The sequence below is a fragment of the Typha latifolia genome, chromosome 8 (genome assembly GCF_019914945.1).
Source record: "Typha latifolia isolate L0001 chromosome 8, TyphaL0001v2, whole genome shotgun sequence".
In the NCBI taxonomy this organism is placed as follows: domain Eukaryota; kingdom Viridiplantae; phylum Streptophyta; class Magnoliopsida; order Poales; family Typhaceae; genus Typha; species Typha latifolia.
The window spans coordinates 8544887-8566606 of record NC_133093.1 but is presented as its reverse complement, the minus strand read 5'-3'; the positions used below and the strand labels follow the sequence as shown (position 1 = coordinate 8566606).

At 39.3% G+C, this 21720-nt stretch overlaps 3 protein-coding genes across 7 annotated transcripts; 1 reads left to right on the top strand and 2 right to left on the bottom strand.

Moving 5' to 3' along the window:
* Nucleotides 1-724: 724 nt before the first annotated feature.
* On the bottom strand, nt 725-5458 carry LOC140793324 (uncharacterized). 3 transcript variants are annotated; one of them, XM_073144735.1, is made up of 5 exons: nt 4841-5458; nt 4607-4740; nt 3772-3918; nt 1957-3578; nt 725-1855 (listed from the first exon to the last, which is right to left on the bottom strand). In XM_073144735.1, exons 2-5 carry the CDS (start codon nt 4715-4717, stop codon nt 961-963), a joined length of 2775 nt encoding a protein of 924 aa, XP_073000836.1. In that variant the 5' UTR covers nt 4718-4740; nt 4841-5458; the 3' UTR covers nt 725-960. The 3 variants fall into 3 exon arrangements, with proteins under 3 accessions (XP_073000836.1, XP_073000839.1, XP_073000837.1); XM_073144738.1 differs by having other exon boundaries at nt 3772-3866; nt 4607-4696; nt 4792-5457; XM_073144736.1 differs by having other exon boundaries at nt 3772-4696; nt 4792-5457.
* Nucleotides 5459-14016: 8558 nt separating this feature from the next.
* Nucleotides 14017-16793, top strand: LOC140793901 (xyloglucan galactosyltransferase KATAMARI1 homolog). Of its 3 annotated transcripts, none has more exons than XM_073145669.1 (2): nt 14017-14125; nt 14357-16793. In XM_073145669.1, exon 2 carries the CDS (start codon nt 14550-14552, stop codon nt 16272-16274), a length of 1725 nt encoding a protein of 574 aa, XP_073001770.1. In that variant the 5' UTR covers nt 14017-14125; nt 14357-14549; the 3' UTR covers nt 16275-16793. The 3 variants fall into 3 exon arrangements, with proteins under 3 accessions (XP_073001770.1, XP_073001772.1, XP_073001771.1); XM_073145671.1 differs by having other exon boundaries at nt 14047-14604; nt 14699-16793; XM_073145670.1 differs by having other exon boundaries at nt 14047-14604; nt 14696-16793.
* A 1191-nt stretch (nt 16794-17984) lies between these two features.
* LOC140793472 (uncharacterized) lies at nt 17985-21607 on the bottom strand. The gene is made up of 2 exons (XM_073144969.1): nt 18808-21607; nt 17985-18569 (listed from the first exon to the last, which is right to left on the bottom strand). The coding sequence occupies exons 1-2, from the start codon at nt 21473-21475 to the stop codon at nt 18157-18159; spliced, it is 3081 nt and encodes a 1026-aa protein (XP_073001070.1). The 5' UTR covers nt 21476-21607; the 3' UTR covers nt 17985-18156.
* Nucleotides 21608-21720: the final 113 nt, after the last annotated feature.

Below are 21720 nucleotides of genomic sequence, written 5' to 3'. Positions count from 1 at the left end.
ACTTTTAGGTGTAAATTACTATGTGTACATAGCATCATACTTTAATGGATCTGTTTGTTTAGGAGCTTTTCATAAAGAAAGAAATAGCATCAAACTTGCATTGATATATAAATGTTCTTATTATGTAAAGATATGTGTATATATTTAGATGCCAAATGTTTACCGGAGCTCCATTTGGATATCCTTTTCTTTTCTTTTTCTTAAGAAAAAATATGGGAATTCCTCAGTTTCTAATGTCTGGGTATAAAGGTAAATCAATGTGGAAAGGCAAGAAGTGTTCCGAATGAGTTCTAACCAAGTTAGAGATGCCTTTGTTTCTCCAACTTTCTCCAAGGATTTGAATGCCATATGTTGTGCATCTAACATTTCCAATGTGATTCTCTACGAGGCAACAAGGAACAGTTAGTGAGGCATGACATGCCCAATTGTGGCTTATCCAGAAGGTCATAAATTAGTTCCTTGGATTTGGATAGTGAGATTCTTGCGGATTTTATGTCCTATTTAAATTTAGGTGGAATTTAATAAGTGGTAAATGCAGAATAATTTGCAACGACTACGTGATATAATGCTAAGCAACCGGAGGATGTTACGCATTATCACTTTTATGATATGTTTACTTAAATATCACTACTGACCTTAATCAAAGCACTATGGAGACGTACCTTCTAACGAATAATTCCGTTGAACTTGGTGAACAATTACAATCACCACCACCAAATCATCGTGATAATAACAGTTTGGTAGATCGCTTCCTCTACCATTTGTCCATTAACTGTAAAAAAGAACAATAAATTTACACAGTTTATTAAGCAAATTGACAACAATTCAATTGCCCGATCTCTTATCAAGATGCATGCAATTAGCAGCTCAGCTAGTTTTCAGCAGAGAACAATGTTTGAATTTTTAACACTCACCTGAGATTATATCTACCCTCTATTATATACAAATCTAAGTATCTATCTACACTGTACCAGATAAACCCACTATATGAGATATTACATCCTCAAGGCATATGATGTGACTAGAGAACTCATGCTGCAGTTCAGCAGAGTCAGCTTGATTGATAGCATCTCGCATAACCTTCAGGCCATTCTGCAGCAGCATCACTCCTTCACAAATTCCATCTGGAAGCTTCCTCTTCTTTTTCTGAACACTGGATTCCTCACTAATATCCATTTCTTCAGGTACAGAAGCTTGAGGAACTGTTCTTCGTCGCACAGCGAGTTTCTTTAGCACTGTCCCTTCATTAACAAGAAGACATAGCTGCTCCCTAGACAGAGTCACTACATGTAAAGCCACTTCCTTCTCAAGAAAGCCTTTTAGTTCAGACATAAACCTGTTTTCATCTGTCATTTTCCCAGTGTCCATATCATATGAAAGAGCCGCGTCATCAGGAACAAACCTCCAAAGTTGGGTACAAGATGTTCGGGCTGCAAAGTATCCAAAAGCAGTGATAGCAACATGAATAAAAGCCCAGTGCCGTTCCCTTAGTAATACGTGGTATAAATCCCATATGGAAGAACAAAGCAAGCCGCCTTCACCTTCAGTAATTTCCATGTGACTAACACCAGTCATAAAGGAAGCCAGAGAAGGTTTGCACTGATGCAAGAAAGAGTTAGCATCAGCAGAATCTTGCACAAAAAGGGTATGCACTCTCAAAATTATTTTTTCCATTTCATTAGAACCATAGAGATGCTTCATGTTTGAAATGATGTCTAACATGGCACTAATAAGTTTGGCAAGATGATCCTTCATACTATCAGCTGAACATCTATACTGCTTAATGAGATAACATGTGAATTTGAAGACCAGGGAAACAGTCTTATCATCAACAATATCAGAATCCTTCAAGTGACTGCAGAAAATCAATAGAAAGAATAAAGATTAGTAATCATGAAATATCTCATAAGGTCTATGGCATTTAGAAGATTATGTTCATACTGATAACTTGCTTACCAATATCGCAAGGCAGAAGCTAGAACATGGACAGGAAATCCAAGTAAACCAAAACTACAAGTTCCTGGAAAACCATTTACTCCAAGTTCCTTGGAATAGCTCTCCACAAAATCATTAAATGCAGTGCAAATTTTCCTAATTGCAATCGTCTTTGTGTTAGCAGACAATGACTCGAAAGGGAATTCTTCCATTAGTAATGTCAAATATATGACAGATGATGCATAAGATTTACCATCACATAGAATAGAATTGTAAACTCGGTCAACAGTGGAAGGAGCAGCATAGCTAAGAATGATACATAAGGGCCGTGCAATCTTTCTCAGATCAGCAAGGTGTGTAACTGCTTCTTTTGATGAAGCCATCATCTTTAACAGAAAAAACAATTTGTCAACAATGTGATTTTTTGTGTCTATTTCAGCATGACGCATGAAGAAACACCATAATTCTGTAATAATCTCTAGACAGAGAAAATGGGGATGTAAAAGATTCTGGAGTAGGAAGGTTTCCATCTCAATCCAAGCAACACTTGAAGAAGCTGCAACAATCATGAAAGTTTTCAGTGCTTGTATGACAAAGGTATAAATCGGTTGCCAAACAATTCCAAGAGACAGAGACCCAGCGCTGCACAGTACAGGTATTTGCAAACCAAGAATAGATGAATACACATCTTCTTGGGCCAGCATATTCATAAGAGTGTCTAGCTTTCTAGATAAGTCAATTACCACTGTTTCTCTCAGAGCTGAAGAGGTCTTGAGAAGATTCAGATACAAAATGACCTGTCCAGGCAAAAGAGCTCCACTTCTTAGTGTAGCATCAGAATTCAGATTGAATATAATATCCAAGGAAGCAGATTTTACAGCACTGGCATCTTCCTCCATGTGAGCAGAATCAGATTCTTCTTTATTTATAAATAACATTTCTAAAATCTGGAACTTGGATTCATGTCTTGATTCAGATGAATTTAGCAGTGTGTGTAGTAAAAGAAATGATGAAGGCTCCAGGAGTTCTGCAAGTGCCTCACTTGCAGTTCTGAGTTGGGGTTCTTTGCTAAACAAGATTACTAAAGATGAGATTACTAATGTACAATGAGTTATATTCCTGTACCTTGTCAGGGCTTCTGTTGGATACTCCGAAGAAATCCTCACAGCATTTATCAAGAAAAATTTTATTGGTAGAAATGTCCTTTTAGCTACAGAGATATTCAGAGACTCTTGTAATGCAGACCATGATTCAGCAGCACAACTCAAAGATTCAATAACCAGAGAAAGTAGCGTTGATATAATGTCCCCTACATTTACTTTTTCTGTTAACACTCCTTTACCAAGTTGCAGTAAGGAAACAACACCTTTCCATGATAGGTTCAGTACAGTAACCCGGCTGCCTCCACCAGATGCTGCATAAATTCCCAATTCATACAAAGTTTCAATGGTGTATGCTGTAATCCTGACTGCTTGACTAGCAAAATCTAGCTCTTCATCATTTATGTCCTTTCTATTCCTATAATTATTGAGGTTGTAGTAATCCAATTTAAGGGATTGAAAGAATGCCCTGCATAGTTTTATTACCGCATCCAGGACAACTTGTGCTACCTTAAGAACTTCAGAAGCAACTGAATGAATTTTCTGCACAATAGATACCTATCAGATTATATCCTACAAGAGCATGAATCTACATTTTTTCAAAAAAATAATGATACTTGACAACATGAATAAAGCTCATAAATATATGTGCATCATTGGAATCAACTTTCATTAGACAAGCAATTCAACTATGACTATATAAGCTATAAAGATATAAGATATACTGTAATAGTACCTCATTCTCCATTATTGAAGCCTTTGATAGGTTTAACAACTCTGTGATAAAACTTCTGACTATAAGCAGTACATCTTCCTTCAAAGAATGGGAATCTGCCAACACAGAAATGAGGGACGAGGAAAAACTCAAGGCATCAAAAATTATCTGCAAATAAGAAAGTTAACTTGAAAATGTTAGATTCTATGTTTTAGCATACAAGGCAGAAAGGCTGTAGCATTGTACTCAGGACATTATTCGATACTACAGTGTTATTAGGTAATATCTAAGTGAAGAGCTATCTAAAGAAACAAATAGAGAAGAAAGATAGATGTGGAAATAGGATTGCGATAATAAAGAGGAAAAGGAGGGTAATAGAGAGCCAATAAAAATGATAAATCTGACCATATAAAAGAAATTGGCAAAAGAAGCAACAATAGAAATGCATTAGTCACATATGAGAAAATTAGATTGAAGGTCTAAATAACATCTTTCCTTTCTTCTACTATTTATATAATATAGCAAAGGCAAAGTACACGAGAAGGAAAAGATACATCTCTTTTAATAGCTGTTAGATGGAAAAAAAAAACTACATGCATAAGGAAAGTTGATTTTGGATGCTGGTATCTAAAATATGAGTCAATCCTAGGAATGCCTAAAATCTCGATAAAAAAGAATTGTGCAAAAGAAGTTGGACACAACTGAAGAAGGCTAGATTCCCCTTATCTTCCGCATAAAGAACTGTCACTATACCAGCTGAGAAGAAGATATCTCATAAGTTCACTTGCTCTTGTTCTAAAACACTACAAGATTCAACTGTTGCACATTAAGCTAAAGACGAAAAAAGTTTCTGCACCTTGGAAGGTAGAATTGAATTATATTCATCTTTAGACTCGTCATTTGATCCAGTTGTCCCTTGGAGATATTTTCCACACCACAAGCTTGTCTGACAAGTGATTATCAGCATGTAACAGTAGTGTGAACCCTCAACTGTAAATGATTTATAAATGCAGAAAAAATTTAGCAAGTGCAAAAAGTAACCTTTGTTCCAAGAATAAGAAACTGATTGAGACAAGTGGATGTATCTAACTCCAAGCATTTCACAGCAATCTGCAGAATTTGCTTGTGTAGCGTGCAGTGCAATACACCTGAGCCTGCAGAATCCTCCCAAAATATCTAAACTGGTTGTTAAGGCAACCAGGGATTCAGGATCAGGATGAATAGAAATCCTCACAAATAAACCAGAATATTGTAAAGTTTCTAGCTGCATTAATCAAGATTCAAGACTTATTTGATAACTCCCAGAGGAACCAGTTAAAAGGCAAACTGAGTCTAACAGCTAATATTAGATATAAAGAATCACTAAAAGGTACTTTTAAACCCATTTCAAAGGCTTAAATTGCATCAGATTTGTGATCAATTATGGATAAGTTTGTCCCAACATAGAAAGTACAAAACAGCAATGACGTATATGAAAACTCAATCACAAAGTCCACAACAAAGGTCCAACTTGGAAAGAGTAATGCCATACGTGTAGCAGGATGCAGGCAACCAATGTATAATATAAGTCATTAGGTGAAAGAAAGATACATGTGCATGCAAGTTTCACCACAAGTTATTCACTGTTCAGAGAAATAAGAACGAACATAACAGTATAACTTTCCCTTTAAGAATTATGAATGAAATTGATCTCACTTAATAGGACAACCCCAAATGGACAGGATACAACAAGATATTCAACTAAAATGACCGGATCAACTGTAGCATACTTAAATGAATCTTCAAGTTGGTTGATAAGCGAAATACGGGTCTCCAGGTCCTGTGGCAACAAAAGAGAATAAAAAACTAAGCTTTTGATGTTAAACAAGGAATGCTCAAGAATATTGAGCTCAGAAAAGCAAGCATGTAGTTCAAAATGTAAAACACAATACTATACTAGTATACTTTAAAGGCCCTGGACATAAGGAAAGAAAATAAGACTAAAAATGTCAATAAATGTGATCAACACTTCAATTTGATAGTTTACCTGTTTATCATTTTTTATATAGTTTAAGTTCTAGCTTCAAATATTTTCTATTTTCTAAACAATCAATGAAATTTGAGTATCTCTTCATGTCACGGAGTCTCAGAGAGACATAAAATCCTCTTCTGACTCAAGTTTCTTCAATGACCGACGAGGTAAGAAAAGATAACACGAGCTCCAATTGGCAATAAATTCTTCAGAAGTAGCTAATTCAGAGTAGTAAAGTCATTGTAAACGAGTTCATTTGCATGATAGAGTCTACAATCTATCATTTCTTTCATCTGTCGTCAGGTGGTTTCAGCAGGGCTTACACACAAAAACATTAGTCGAAGGCGTGCATGAACTACGAGAACAAATATCCTAGTATCGAGGGTGACACATCAGCAATGCGTTCAAGATGGCACCAAACATGATACAAGTACCTCTCTTTCGGTTATATAATTCTTCAATCTTTACAACATAATCGTCACCTCATAACTTTATTTTGCATCTAACGTCTTGCCAACCTTGAAATTCCCTAATCTAACAGAAATTTCAGCATAAACCCTGAAAAAACTATGATAGGGTCTTCTCGAATCCATAAAAAAAGGAATGCCGCATCTAAAAAGAGGGAGATAGATGGGGCAAATAAATCGAGGGAAGTGATAAAACTCGTCAGTAGAAGAGAGGAAGAGATCTCACGTCTGATGCTTTGATGGCTTCGAGTAGGGTTTGGAGCTCGTTCCTCTTCGTCTCGCCTTCCATTTCTCACTGCTAGTTTTCCCGCCTTGAAAACCCCAAATAGTACTTCGGTGAATCGTGGTGTGTTGTGCTGCAGGAACAGTTTAGTAAACCCGCTTGGTGCGGCTAGACATGATCATCGTGCGGGTCAGGCCAAGTTCAGGCCAGGCTTTTCGGGCCAATCAGGCTTAAGTATTTATTCACGATCCGACCCACCAATCACTTGTGTCGGACCGGGCTAAAATAGTCTAGCCCGTTACTGCCCGTCGGCCCACGAGAGATCAGGCTAGCCGGGCCGGGCTGGCCCTGCCCAACCCACCTTTTAGCTATTTCTAGAATTTTTTTGCTATTATTTTTTTTCTTAAATATTTTTGTTCCTCCATTTAAAAAAAATAATATATTAAAAAAATTAATGTGTGCTTAAAAAAATATAAACAATACAGTACCAAAATTTCTATTGGTTTTCACTGTAGCAGAACAGCGAGCTACTATAGCATAACGAGCAGTCCTAGTTGCGAGCCAAGTAGGCGGGCTTCCAGGCCGGGCTAGGCGGGCAAAGGGTTAATTGTGCCACCCTTGAGTAGTTCGGGCTCGGTCCAGGCCAGGTTTAGCCTGATCTAAATCAGGTCAGGTCAGATCGAGCACAGGCAGGCTGGGCCTTTAATCAGGTCTAGGTGTGGCCCTTTGTAAGGACCAGACTTATCTATTCTGGTCAAAACCCAAAAATCATTGTTGATCAAGGGCCTGAGTGTCGTAACTAAGCTAGACTTATACCATGATAAATGGGTACTTATTTATTATTGAAATATTACGGTATTAAAGATAAAAGTATAAAATGGATAAATGACAACTATTTTGTGAATTTTGAGTAGCCAAGGCCTTGATTAGTTAGAGAAGAGACATAGGGCTGAGATAATAATGTGTGGTATTGTTTATAAAAGGAAGGGGAAGGATAATTTCTCATCTTGTACTCTTGAAAAATGGGACAGTAGGCATTGGTATTATCTCTAGCCTCCTTAAATACATTCTTTTTATTGTACCTATATTTTATTTGACTCTATATGAATACCCAAAATCTTTACTTGTAAAAGATCTAATTATGGTGTATTGAAAAAACTATTCGAATAAAAATAAGAACTTCACAAAGTCAGGTTGCATTCTCTAAATTACTATAGCCCATTTCTATGTTCTTACATTTATACTACAATTATTTCAAGGCTTATTTCACCTTGCGAAGAAGATGGAGTGTCTAAGTCTGTGACATCTCGTTATCATCTTTGGCTTAAAATAATCTTTACAAGTGTGGTGCAACTAGGATTGCCTCACTGTGGTTCAAGCAATTAAATAGACTCGGCTCTTCTTTTGATTGTTTCATTTATCCTATTGTGGAAGAATATAATAGGTAGATTTAATGTTTTATCTCTTAAGTGCCATTTGATTCATGTATAAAGAATACTTATTCGTGAATTATGACTCCTTTAAATATATTTTGCAACCAAGCACTCATTTATCTATGTTTTAGTAAAATTTTATATAAAATAAGTCACGTGACAAGTTATACATAAACTTTTTTCACAGATAAATAGTATGATAAAATTTTGCACGTTTTTTAGTGCAATACAAACTTATTCATAGTTAGTAACAAAATATAAATTCTTGTATAAATTTATTCAAATTAATTATTATATTTTATAACCAAATAATAAAATACGAGTATAAGTATAGATATACTAAATTTATATTTAAGTGGTATGTATAAAGTTATATTTAAAAAAATTTATCCACAAAGCAAATGAGGCTTAATATTTTTTACTCAAGCAGATCAAATAACTGCATTGCTCATTAACTTGCTAGTTTAGCTCAACTCAAAAATAGGCGCCAGCCCTAGCAAACTGCTATACTAGGGTTGGGTTTTCCCCTCCCTTCCACCGAGGGTTTTTCTCATCAACGATCATTGTCGGCATCTTTCTCCCTCTCCCATCCTCCTAGTCTTGGCTGAGAGAAGAAAAGGGTTTGGGGGGTTTTTTCCCCTCAATTTCTCCTCTCATCTTTCCCTCTTCTTCCTCCTCCTTCTCTTCCCTCCTCCCTTCTCTCTTCTCTATTTCTTCTTCTTTCTCCCTCCCCTTCTTGTTTTGCTTGATCAGGATCATCGCTATTAAGGGCGCTGCAACATGGTCGTCAAAATTATAGTTGTTATAGACGAGGCCGCTGCAACCATGACTATCTAGGTCACAGTCCCTTCCTCATCCTCTTCCCCTCTCTTTCTCTTATTTTCGTTCCCCTTTTCTCCACTTATGTACCACCTCCTCGTCATGCCACCCCTAGCTGGTGACTCCCCTCCATCAACTCCACCTTTTCTTAAAAGCTTACTTTGCCATCTCCTAATCCATCATTATTCGTCGCCGCAGCCGCTCTACTACTGCCTACTACCTACCTTTCTCCTCCCTCGGAGGCGAGGGCGACGACCATAGTTGGTGGCCATCGGGTCACATAGTTTCCTCGGTGATGGTTATTTGATCCTTTTGCAACTTGAAGCTACGTCGCTTTAAATCCATTCGAGATCGAAAAGAAGCTTAAATTAGCTTATTTACTATGATGGAATGAGTTGAGAATACTTTATTCAGATCTTGTGTGCTCTTAGGCTTGATGCTTATTTTTTCTTGTGGTGCCATTAGAAGGACTCTTCAAAAAATCTCTCCTTTCCTTTGTGTATCAAGCTTGTAAAAGATGATCAGCTTTTATGGAATCATCGATCTATGGATCTTTTTTCAAAAAAAAAAACAAAAAACTAATTGAATTCCACCAATTTCATAATTCCAAACAATATGTAAACTGTCCTACTCTTTGTTTCCCTCCCATCTAAATCTCTTGTACAATATATTAGAGTGTCTATTATTCTAAATTTATTTAATTATTATCTAATAATAAATAACGATAGACTAGATAAGGCTCGATCAAGATCAAGCTCAGGCTCGAAAATAAGCTGAGCAGAGCTAAACTTGATCTTTAAATTAAGCTTCAAATCAAGCTTGATCATGAGCAGGCTCGATCAAATAAGCTTAAAATAATTATATATATATGTATAATATGAGTAACAATTTTTATACTATACTACTATATTGCTTAAGTGGATTGCTATGTGCTCTGATTTTATAGAGTTTAAATATGAATTTTGAACTTACCATATATTTTAAAATATCTAAATATTTCTATTAGTTTATATTTTTGTAATATTTATATTTTTATAGTTGAATTATACTTTATTTTAAGTTTAATTCAGTCTAATTTAAGCTTGATCAAACTCAAAAGTTGATTTGAATTGATTAAGACTTAAAATTACCTATTAATCGGCTCATTAGGCTCTGAGCCTAATTTGAGCTTGAAATTAGCTTAAATTAAAATTAATCACAAATTTAGGCTAAAAAATATTTTTAATTCAAGCACGATCAGAACTAAGCGTGATCAATCTCAGCTGGATTACACCCCGACATATCTAGGATTAATTCACAATGCTGAAGTAATTCACGTTTTAGCACTCATTAGGATTCCCTACATCAGAGTCTTCAAATAATGGAGACTTTGTTTATTGACTTTGAAATTAAACAAACCAATTCCATCACGAGGGAATTAAAGGAAGCTACTCTTAGAAGACCCACTTTTGACTTTGTTATTGTTTATCGCTATTGCTACGTACTACCAAACGCGCTCATCATGGCAAGATCCACTGCCCAACCCCACTAAGTCCACTATTAAATATTAATTAACTCGACGTGATTACGACTCCACCCCATTATTGGGCCAGATTTAGATGCCGACTTTCCGTACCAATTTAATTAGGAGAGGAGATACTTTACACCGACTCTGAAGTAGAATTAGTACTCATTTTATAGCACTCACATAGTATTTTTTTTTTTAAAACTGAAAAATATAATGATAGATAATTAACAGATAGTTTTAAAAAAAAGTGTTTGCAAAAATGGGCAGTACTTCACTGCAACAGTTTGTCTAGTTGCCCCTAAGAACAGTGTGAAGTATTATCGGTTGTCATTAACTTGTGTCTATTGGCAATATTGCACATTTTAATCGTCTAAGATAAATTTTGTGGAAGATTGAGTCGTTAAACTAATCACCGACGTGATGTGCATCTAATGGGGGAGCGTGGCATAATTCTATTGGCCACGTGATTGGTAAGATTCGCGATGAATAGAAGGAACACGTGGCGCATGCTGGGCCTCTCACTACGCGGTCCCCTGTGCCATCGGTGCTACTTGCGAATTGCGACGATATATCTCATACAAAATGCCAGGAAAAAAGAAAAAGGAAAATTTGGCATTATTCATATCTCCTTTCTTGTCCACTGCCGGAGCTTCCGTAAATTTATAATTAGAATTTTTTAATAGTAACTTTTATAAATCACATCCTATATTTTATTTACTTTATAATTTATATTTTATCTCGAAATTTTTTGCAATCCAACACATATTATTAATCAAATTACTAAAATATTCTCACCGTCTATTCCCCCTTATTTATCTCTCCACTAGCTTTCCCTAACTACCTCCACCTATTATCGTCTTCCTCCAATCACTTTCTCTCGCCGTCGTCGTGGCCACCAACTTTCGTTGTCTTTCTCCTCCTTCCTCTTCTCTTCTTTATCATTATCATCTTCTTTTTCTTCTTCTTTCTCATAGTTTTTTTTTCGCCTCCTTTTCTCCTATCATTGCTTCGATCGGAGGTTCGCTGGAGAAAATGGAGGGAGCCAAGTATCTCAAACCGACTCTAATTTAAGGATCAAAACCTCCGACTTGGACATAATAAGGTAGTGAGATTGATAGAAAATATGTAAGAGAATAAGAGGATAAGAAAAACAATAGTAATTTATATATTTTATAAATTATTTAGTATATTATAAAGAGATATTATTTTGCTGGTGTAAAATAAAAACTATAGAAAAAAAAAATGAAAAACTGAGTTATAAAGTCCTTAAATATGACATGTGAATAATAAAATAAGTAAATATAGGGTGTGATCCTAAAATTCTCTTTTTTTTTCTTAATCTGGACTATTGTTTAATAAAAGTATCTTCTATGATCATAAGTTTTTATGTGATTTGTTACTTTAATAATTAAACTTTAATATGTATAGAAAGATATGAAATATATAATTATGTTATTAAGTGTTGTTATTGCTACTTGTGTTGATGCATCGTCCCTTGTCTTATTTATTTTAATGTGAATATCTATTTTGTCAAAAAAAAAATTAAGTATGAAGATAGATCTATTAGTATGAATATATATGTCACATAATTTTTTATTTTATTTTTATAGTATAAATTATCAGATCTTCTAAGCTATAAGCTTACAACTCAATATCACAAGTACCTTTAAAGAAATGCACTATTTTGATGTTTCAAAAATACTCTTCTTTATAGCTTTTTTTTTTTTGTGAATTAACAAGTGACCACTTTTTAGTCCTTATTATATTAAAATTATCCTCACATTTCTCTTTAAACTTATGTTAAAATATTTCCCTCTCCCAATAATGATTTCTACGACTATTATTACACTTCTTCTCAAACTATCTTACGTTCTCTCCCCTTTCGTATCCACCATCTTAAATCTCATAATTACTGCTCTATATTATTCCTATCTGTCACCTCTCTGGTTTCTCTATCATAGCCTTTATTTTAGTGTTTATGTTGAATTTTGCTTTGTCTTGTCATCATATTTTGGTTAAGGCTTTGTTGAGCTAACAGAGTTTGTTTTTATTCCTACGTTCCTGGCTTTGCTATTATCTCTCTACTTTTTTTAGGGTTTGTTATCTTTTATAGAATGCTAACCCACTTATGCCTACTTATGCTTATTCAAAAATTTTACTATGTTTTTTGTGTAATACAATCGACATTGTCTAATAAAGAGACTTGTTTTTAAGGTTGTTGCTCGACTCTCTTTCACTTTTACTTGAAAACTTATAATTTTAGTTATGTGTTTGATACTAGGCTTCTCCATTGGTCGATGTCTATTTCAACCAAGCATGTCATTTATTCGAGGGCCACAATCTTATTTCTCTCTTTCTTCTTACGTTCAAAATATAAATGCTTAATAAACTTAATAAAATATTTTTCTATAAAAAATAGAAAATAGAATTCTTGTAGTTTCTATTAAACTCTCTCTCCTCCTATAATAAAATAGTGCAAAAGGATATAAAGTAATTTTATAAAATTAAATTTCTCGTAATAATATAATCTTTATAGAGATTATAATAGTTCAAAGGTAGTAGCATCATATTTTTTTTTATCTTTATGTTATATAATAATATAAATAATACTAAATCATAGTTCAAAGGATTTAGACATAATTTAATCTATTTTATATTACAAGAGGAAGCTAAATAATCCATCTCTAGTACGATACTCCTAACTATGTCGGCCAGTGCAGCTTGATTCATTACTAATAAGTTTTATTTATTTATTACTAATAAGTTGCGTTAGAACGTAACGATCTAACAGTGAAAGCCCACAGAACTACCTTATTTTATATTCACAAGAATAATAACTACATGAATATTATAACACCCTATATCGTATGAGTATTATAATACGGTAGGTTTTGATACTTAGGGAAATTTGCATATAACACCCTATATTTTAATAAAATTATAGTTTACACCATATATTTTACTATTTATAAATTGAGCCATATGATTTAGCGAATATATGTTAAAAAAATACCCTGCCGTTAAAGATCCGTTAGTTAAACTTAACTAAGTTCTTAGGTTAAGTTAATTATACTAGAAAAATTATAAAAATACCTTTAGTTAAATTATACTTATCCAACATATACTATGAGTATTTTAGTCATTTAAAAAAATATTTACATAATATTCTTATCTGCGCAAACGGTGTTAGTTCAAATCTAACACAGGATATTTTCTGCACATATTCTTTAAATCATAGGACTCGATTTATAAATAGTAAAAATGTAAAGTATAAATTATAATTTTATTAAAATATAGGGTGTTATGTGCAAATTTTCTTAACATTTATGTTTGTACCTAAACATTTGGATCTGCTTCAATTGGCTGGGTCCAATCTCAACTGAATCCAACCCAGTTGCAAGCATAATTGAAGCCTTACATTTATGCATGGAAGAGTAATTGTTTATCAACATAATATTTCTACAATTTAATAATGTGGGAGAAGGACCACAATAATTTTATTTATTTTGATTAAAAATAATAATAATAGAAATAAAATTTGATAAATCTCGTGATAAAATAATTATTTCCCATCGTTTGTCTCATGCTCTTTTGGAGATTTTCCTGACCCAACTCAAATGCCTGCTTCACTTCACCAACCGCGCCGGCTTCCTCTTCTTTTAGTCGTATGTGATGGCAACTTCCTGGTGAGACCGACACGTCATCGAGTCCGGCGTACGTGGCGAGGAGATTGACCGGCTACCGACGGAGGTAACCGGCGCGCGATTCTGGAATGCACCATGGCCGTCCCTTTATTTTTCTATTTCCATATCGGGGACACGTCTTCCATTCTTTTCTCCGAGATCTCTCGATCTCTCTCTCTCTTTCTCTCGCCCACTAATAAAAGAGGAGAAAGCCCCCATTCTCCATTACTCCGTAAGTTATCCTTTGGTTCCTTTCTCTATTTGCTCTCTTCTCTTCACCTGTTTGATTCCGAGATCTATTTTCTTAGCTCGTGTCTTCCTCGAAATCGATCCAGAGATTGGATTTTTCTCGAATTCTCTCGTCAAAATTGCTCATTTTGATTCTTCTTTAGCTCTGTCGATTGAGTTGAGATCCGAGGCTTCCTGTGATTCTGATTGTTTTCAATTGTTATACTTGTTCTAGGTGGGAATGCGGCTTCTGGGTTCCATCGGAATTTTGAAATTTCGATTCCTGAGATGCCAATTTGGGGGTTAGGGTTTGGTTTTTTGCTAGATTTAGAGTTAGGGTAGCATGGTGCCCCAATTGGATTGACACCCATTTTGGGTTTTGCCCAAGTCATTCTACTTTTGAATCCTTTTTTGGTGGTTAGAAACCTATGAGGCGGCGCTTGGCCTCGTCGAGCTACCACGAGGAGATGGAGAAGTCCAATGGTAAGCCGCCGTCTTCCCGGCTTTGCTTTCTTGCCACCCTTGCCGGCATGTTCTGGATCTTGATCTTCTACTTCCATTTCTTCGTGCTCAGTAGTCCAATTAGCCCAACAGAACAGCCTGTCGCTGTTTCAGTTGATGCCCAACACGTCCAACATTTGTCTGAGGAACAAAATTTACCCGAACCTGTTGCTATGCCCCATCAGACGCATTCTGAAACCCATGCAGAACCCAAGAATTTCCCCTTCTCTCGGGCCCTTAGGACATTGGAGAACAAAAGCGATCCCTGTGGCGGGAGGTACATCTATGTTCACAATCTCCCATCCCGATTCAATGATGACATGCTCAGAGACTGCAGAAAGCTTAGCCTTTGGACGAACATGTGTAAGTTTATGAGCAATGCCGGCCTTGGTCCGCCGCTTGAGAATGCTGAAGGTGTCTTCTCGAACACTGGCTGGTATGCCACCAATCAATTTGCCGTGGACGTGATCTTCAATAATCGCATGAAGCAGTATGATTGCTTGACCAAAGATTCCTCCATTGCTGCTGCTGTATTTGTTCCTTTTTATGCTGGTTTTGACGTAGCAAGGTACCTTTGGGGTTATAACATCTCAGTCAGGGACGCAGCCTCACTTGATTTGGTGGATTGGCTCACGAAAAGGCCTGAGTGGAGTGTGATGGGTGGGAGGGACCATTTCTTGGTTGCTGGAAGGATCACTTGGGATTTCAGAAGGTTGACGGAGTCTGAATCAGATTGGGGTAACAAGCTTCTATTTTTACCTGCTGCCAAGAACATGTCCATGCTAGTTGTGGAGTCAAGCCCATGGAATGCAAATGATTTTGGAATACCATATCCGACTTACTTTCATCCGGCAAAAGATGCTGATGTTTTCATCTGGCAAGATAGAATGAGGAATTTGGAGCGCAAGTGGCTCTTCTCATTTGCAGGGGCACCACGTCCTGATAATCCAAAATCAATCAGAGGACAAATCATAGATCAGTGCAGGAAGTCAAGTGTATGTAAATTGTTGGAATGTGACTTTGGGGAGAGTAAGTGTCATTCTCCAAGTAGCATAATGCAGATGTTTCAGAGCTCTTTGTTTTGCTTGCAACCGCAGGGGGACTCATACACAAGGAGATCAGCATTTGATTCAATATTAGCTGGCTGTATACCTGTCTTCTTTCATCCCGGCTCAGCATATACACAGTATTCATGGCATCTTCCAAGGAATTATACAAAGTACTCAGTTTTCATCCCAGAGGATGACATTCGTAAGAGAAATGTTAGCATAGAAGAAAGGCTAAGCAAGATATCTCCAGATGTTGTCAAGGAGATGAGGGAGGAGGTCATTAGTCTCATACCAAGATTGATCTATGCAGATCCTAGGTCCAAACTGGAAACTCTGAAGGATGCCTTTGATGTTTCTGTAGAGGCCATTATTGACAAAGTTACAAAACTGAGAAGGGATATAATTGAGGGTCATGAAGATAAGGATTTCATTGAGGAGAACAGTTGGAAATATGCTTTGTTAGAGGAAGGTCAACGTACAGTTGGCCCCCATGAGTGGGATCCCTTCTTTTCTAAACCTAAGGATGGTAATGGAGATTCTGGCAGTTCATCTGCTGAAGCTGCTAAGAAATCTTGGAAAAATGAACAGAGGAGTCAGTCTTGACTTCTATGCCTCTCTTACATGAAGAGAAAGTAAAGGAAACACCATGACCTTCATCTGTTAAACTCTGATTTGTATTTGTTCTGAAGGTTCTCCATAGCAAATTGACTGTCAGATATCAAAGTTTCTCCACAGAATAAATTCTTTTCATGCTCATGTTGGCACATCTGATGAGCTTGCCCTTGAGTTCGTAAGAAGTTAGCCTTACAGAAGAGTTTGAAACTACAAAGAAGGCACTTGATGTATCTTCCATATATATATATATCTTCCATACATAGATGTATCATTTTTTATAGAATAGGAATTTCATTTGTGAAATCTGGCTAATAATTCTCTGTAATTTCTTACAGTGTCTGCAATTCTGTTGAAAAGATAGTAATACTGTTATTAAAAGTGTATTTTTGTTGAAATGTTTTCATCTTGTGAAAGGATATGAGAGGTAGAGTGAAGCAATTCTTTGGATTTCTACTTGTATTCTGAGTTAGCATTTATAGAAGTATGAAAGAATATTATTTGTTGGGAGGACTGAGTTCTTAATTTTAATGAGCTAGAGGTATAAATTTACCATGTTATGCTATTTTATCCGGAGGGAAGATATATTCAAATCTTTCCTATTTTCGATATTCCTATGCTCTGTTGAAATCATGGGCCATGTCAATTGTATGACAATCTCTGGGTTGATTTTTTGATGTTGAGAAAACTTGCAGTACAGCAAGTTTACCTTATTATGCCGTTTGGATCTTATTTAATACTTATTCACAAATTATGTTTTCCTATGGTTATGAGTGGAATGAATGAGGATGCTCACTGTAGTGTTCTAGTTGTTCATAGCAATGCATATCTATTTACGTAGAAGTACTTCACTTTGCTATTTTATTATCTGGCATTTTAGTTACTGGTCTTGCCCTTCTCTTAAAGACTTGTCATGCATTGCATACATATCTTCGCATTTTTGATTGTTTGAAAAGCATATGCTAATCCTGCAGTTTCTAGTCTTCATACATAACTTGAAGGCAGAGGTGAATCATTTTACTACTAGAATGTGTAATGTTACATTCTTGTCTATACATAATTGATGATAGTCTTGCAGAAGATCTAGAAAACTTGGTGGATAATGTGAAAATTGGATTTAGTTATGTAAAATGCTGCTGGGTGGCATATGCTAAGTCCAGCCTCATGGATGGAAGTACCACCCCATGATCTCATGTATGAAAACTACTTGAACTAGCATTATCCAGATACTATTTGTGTGTAGTTTTTATCTATGAAAGGTGGCATGCTGAGACAAGACATATATTTTTTGTTTCTTCCTCTTCATCTTCTTCTACATTCTCTGATGTACTGTAGCATGTCTGGTTTTGCCAATTAGAAGTGAAAGCTGATATTGCATTTCAAACAACTGAACAATACTTTTGATTTAATAAAGATTTCAAGAAAGCTATATCTTTGAGAACTGAAAAATTATTTGAGTGGCAAATACTAGTCTTTAATCTCAAAGGAGTGAGCAGTCTGATCTCAAGAGCTCAGTAAGTTGGATCTGTTTCCATTAACTTGGTGGCAAACTGAATACTTCTCAATTTCCTAGTCTGCTTCCATTACCAACAAAAAGGAACTTGTCTGGCAAGTTGGAATACAATAAATTAATCTTCTTATTTTATTTTCTGTTCCTCTCTTCTTTTCTGAATAAATATGACATCTACAAATGACAGAGAATTTATTTTGACAAACTCTCCCAGCCTTGATCTAACCACCATAAATTACACGTCTGAATCAATGATTAATGGAGGAAAAAAAGAAAAAAAATACATACAAAAGTAAATTAGAACTTAGAACTCAGAAAGGGGCACCATCCTATGCCAACCTCCTCAACTATTTTCTTCGGCATCTACATGTAGCCAGAATCAGGTGAGGTAGTGAACACTGGCTTGTCCTTGGCCACCACATTGGCGGTGGCGGTGGTGGTGGTGCTCTTCCTCCTCGGCTTCGCCTCGCCGAGCATTGTTAGCACGTCCCTCATGGACGGCCGATCCTTGGGGGACCTCGCCGTGCACAGCACGGCGATCCGCAGCACGAGCAGCATCTCTTCGCGGACGTGCTCGCACCGGCCGCCGACACTGGCGTCGAGCAGCTCCTCCACGCCGCGGTTGCTCCGGAGCCGGCCCCGGACCCACCCGACGATGTCTTGGCAGTCGCCGAACTCCGGCTCGATGGGGCGTTTCCCGATGAGTAGCTCCATGAGGACCACACCGAAGCTGTAGATGTCACTCTTCTCATCCACCTTCAGAGTGTAGCCATACTCTGTTCCAATGAAACTGTTAGCAAAAATTGGTGGCAATTTTGATCAAATCGCTAATTATAACATATTATTCGCTACGATCTTGAAATAGAAACTAGCAAATCGTATTCATAAAACATCAGTCGATCGTTCCTAAAACTCTTTTTGATATGCTTCTAATACGAAAAATAACAAAGAATAAAAGAAGAAGAAGAAGAAGAAGAAGAAGAAGAAGAAGAAGAAGAAGAACAGTGAACCAACCTGGAGCAATGTAGCCATAGGATCCGGCGACGGCCGAGACGGTCTCGTTCTTCTCGACCATCACCCTGGCCAGCCCGAAGTCGGCGATCCTCGCGTCGAGGCTGGCATCGAGCAACACGTTGCTGGACTTGACGTCGCGGTGGATGACCGGCGGGTGGCAGTCATGGTGGAGGTAGGCGAGCCCCTGAGCCACCCCGGCCGCCACGTTGTACCTCCCCACCCAATCCACCAGCACCCTCACGTCCCTACTCCCATGCAATGCCTCCCACAAGCTCCCATTCGCCATGTACTCGTATAGTATCATCGTGTCCACGTCGTTGCTCACGTACCCGAGCATCCGCACCACGTTGCGGTGGCGTAGGCGGCCGAGCATTCTTATTTCCCTTACCAATTCCCCTCCGTCTTCGCCGTCGGAGATCGTTGCTCCTTCGCCGCCGACCCCACCGCGCCATAGCTTCTTCACGGCGACGACCGCGTGGTGGCGCGGCATTTCGGCCTTGTACACGACGCCGGTCCCGCCCATGCCAATGACGTTCGATTCCTTGACGCAGGCGAGCACGTCGGCGCTCGTGAAGCTGAGCCGCTGGAACGCAGTCAGCCGCCATGGCCAAGCTCCGCCGCCGCTGCTCTCCGGGTCGAAACCGTCATGGCAGCACCCCGTGACGCCGCTGCCGTCGACGTACCACCGATTGTACAGCCGGCGGGATAAGAGAATGGTGAGGCCGATGGCGGCTACGGCCGATATCCCGATCGCCCACCCGGCGGCGATGTGCTTGACGTGAGAACTTTTCAACCCACCCGCTGGCCACGACCAAGGGGAATTAGCCGCGCACGGTTGGAGAACGCCGCCGCAAAGGCCGGGGTTGCCAGCGAGTTCGTCGGGGTTGATGGTCTTCAACAGCCCTGTCGACGGCACCGGGCCGGAGAGGTTGTTGTAGGATAGGTTAAGCATCTCTAGCGCCGGCGAGCTGCCGAAATTACTCGGAATCTCGCCGGTGAGAAAGTTGCTTGACAGATCCAAGATGGATAACGTAGGCATCGTCGCAATCGACTCTGGGATCGACCCGGTGAACCGGTTGTTGCGGAGGCTGAGCGAGACGAGGCGCTCGCAGTTCGCGAGGCTGGCCGGGATGCTCCCAGAGAGACGGTTGTTGGATAGGTCGAGCGCCGACAGCGACGGGCATTCTTGGAGCTCGTCGGGGACGCCTCCTGTGAGCTGGTTGTCGGAGGCCATGAATGTCTGAAGGGTCGGGATCGATAAGATAGTCGTCGGGAGCGACAGCTGCAGCCGGTTGTGCGAAAAGTCTATGAACGACAACGTCGTGGATGTGGAGATGTCATCCGGTATCTCGCCGGATATTTCATTCCCGGCCAATTCGAGCCTTTGCAGCAACGGAACGCCTCCGAAGCCGACCGGGATCGTGCCGTTGAGCCGGTTGTTCTGTATGCGCACCCTCACCAGCGACGGGCACGCCGTCAGGCTCACCGGTATCGACCCGGTGAATGCGTTGCTAAATAGGATCAGCTTGGTGAGGTTGCCGCCGTCGCATAGCCCCGCAGGGATCTCCCCGGAGAGAGCGTTGGTCGACACGTCGAGCCACTGCAGCCGCGAAGTGCGCCCGAGGTCGGCCGGCAGTGGTCCACTGAGCGAGTTGTTCCATAATTCGAGCACCTCGAGCCGCGGCAGCTCGCCGATGGAGGCCGGCACCGGGCCCTTGAGCCGGTTGCACATTAGGTTCAAGAGACGGAGATTGCGCAATTGGGATAATTCCAGTGGTATCTCGCCGGAGATGCTATTGTCAGAGAGGTCTAACATTTCCAGCGCCGACATGTTGCCGAGTTCCTTCGGGATCTCGCCGCCGATATTGTTCTTATACAGGTATATAGTGGTAAGCATCTGTAGATTCCCGAGCTCAGCCGGAATGGCGCCATCGAGGTTCCCAATCGCCATGTCGAGATACCGGAGATTGGTTAGGTTCCCGATGTCGGCCGGAATCGGGCCGGAGAATTCATTGTACCCAATTATGAGTTGCTGCAACGAGGAAAGCTGGAAGAGCACTGCGGGGAGCCTTCCGGTGAAGTTGTTCCCGGAGAGGCCTAAAAACTTGAGCCTCTGCAAGCTCCGGTATGCCGCCGGGATCCCACCGGTGAAGAAGCTCCCGCGGAAGTCGAGGACCTCGAGCGACGTGGCATTGCCTATATCCTCGGGGAGCGCGCCGACGAAATTGTTGCCGGAGGCATTGAGGGTAATTAGTCCGGAACACGCGCCGAGGCCGGTTGGAAACCGCCCGATGAAGTTGTTGTCGCTGACGTCGAGCTCCCTAAGCGCCGCAAAACCCGAGAGGGACTTAGGGAGTGAGGAGGAGAAGGAGTTGCAGCAAAGGTTAAGGGTGGCGAGGCCCGGGAGGCGGAGGACGTCGTCGGCGATGACGCCGCTTATGTTCTTGCCGGACAGATCAATGCCGTCGACCGTGCCCCGTGCGTCGCAGTGCACGCCGGTCCAATTACAATGCGGCGAGCCGGACTTCCAATCCCCGAGGGCGCCCAACGGGTCAACAAGCGCCGACTTTATCGCCAGCAGCGTCGCCGCTTCATCGCCGGCGGCATTGGATAACGCAATGCAGCATAACAAGGAGAAGGAGATGAAGACTAGTCTAATAGTTGTCATTTTCAGTTCTTTCTTCTCCTCTCTTTCTCTAACTCTTCTATCTTAGTGCTAGCATTATGTCCAATATCAACGGGAAGAGGGGGGGGAGAGGAGGGAGATTATATATGATCGGTTTTGAATTGGCATAACATCAATGAGAATAAAATTTTAAAACCTTTTGTTTAGATTGGAAGGGTGGATAGAGTTTGTTATATTGGGTTGGTGAGCTCGTGGGGCCTCGGGTTTCACAAACAGCTGGTAATGGG

What these genes read in the sequence shown, in the direction of transcription:
- LOC140793472 (XM_073144969.1), bottom strand. Translation starts at nt 21,475, where the DNA reads ATGACAACTATTAGACTAGTCTTCATCTCCTTCTCCTTGTTATGCTGC. An exon ending in CTATGGCTACATTGCTCCAG is followed by an intron (nt 18,570 to 18,807) that starts GTTGGTTCACTG and finishes TCATTGGAACAG; the next exon opens with AGTATGGCTACACTCTGAAG.
- LOC140793901 (XM_073145669.1), top strand. Translation starts at nt 14,550, where the DNA reads ATGAGGCGGCGCTTGGCCTCGTCGAGCTACCACGAGGAGATGGAGAAG.
- LOC140793324 (XM_073144735.1), bottom strand. Translation starts at nt 4,717, where the DNA reads ATGCTGATAATCACTTGTCAGACAAGCTTGTGGTGTGGAAAATATCTC. An exon ending in ATTCAATTCTACCTTCCAAG is followed by an intron (nt 3,919 to 4,606) that starts GTGCAGAAACTT and finishes TCTTATTTGCAG; the next exon opens with ATAATTTTTGATGCCTTGAG. An exon ending in GCTTCTGCCTTGCGATATTG is followed by an intron (nt 1,856 to 1,956) that starts GTAAGCAAGTTA and finishes GATTTTCTGCAG; the next exon opens with TCACTTGAAGGATTCTGATA.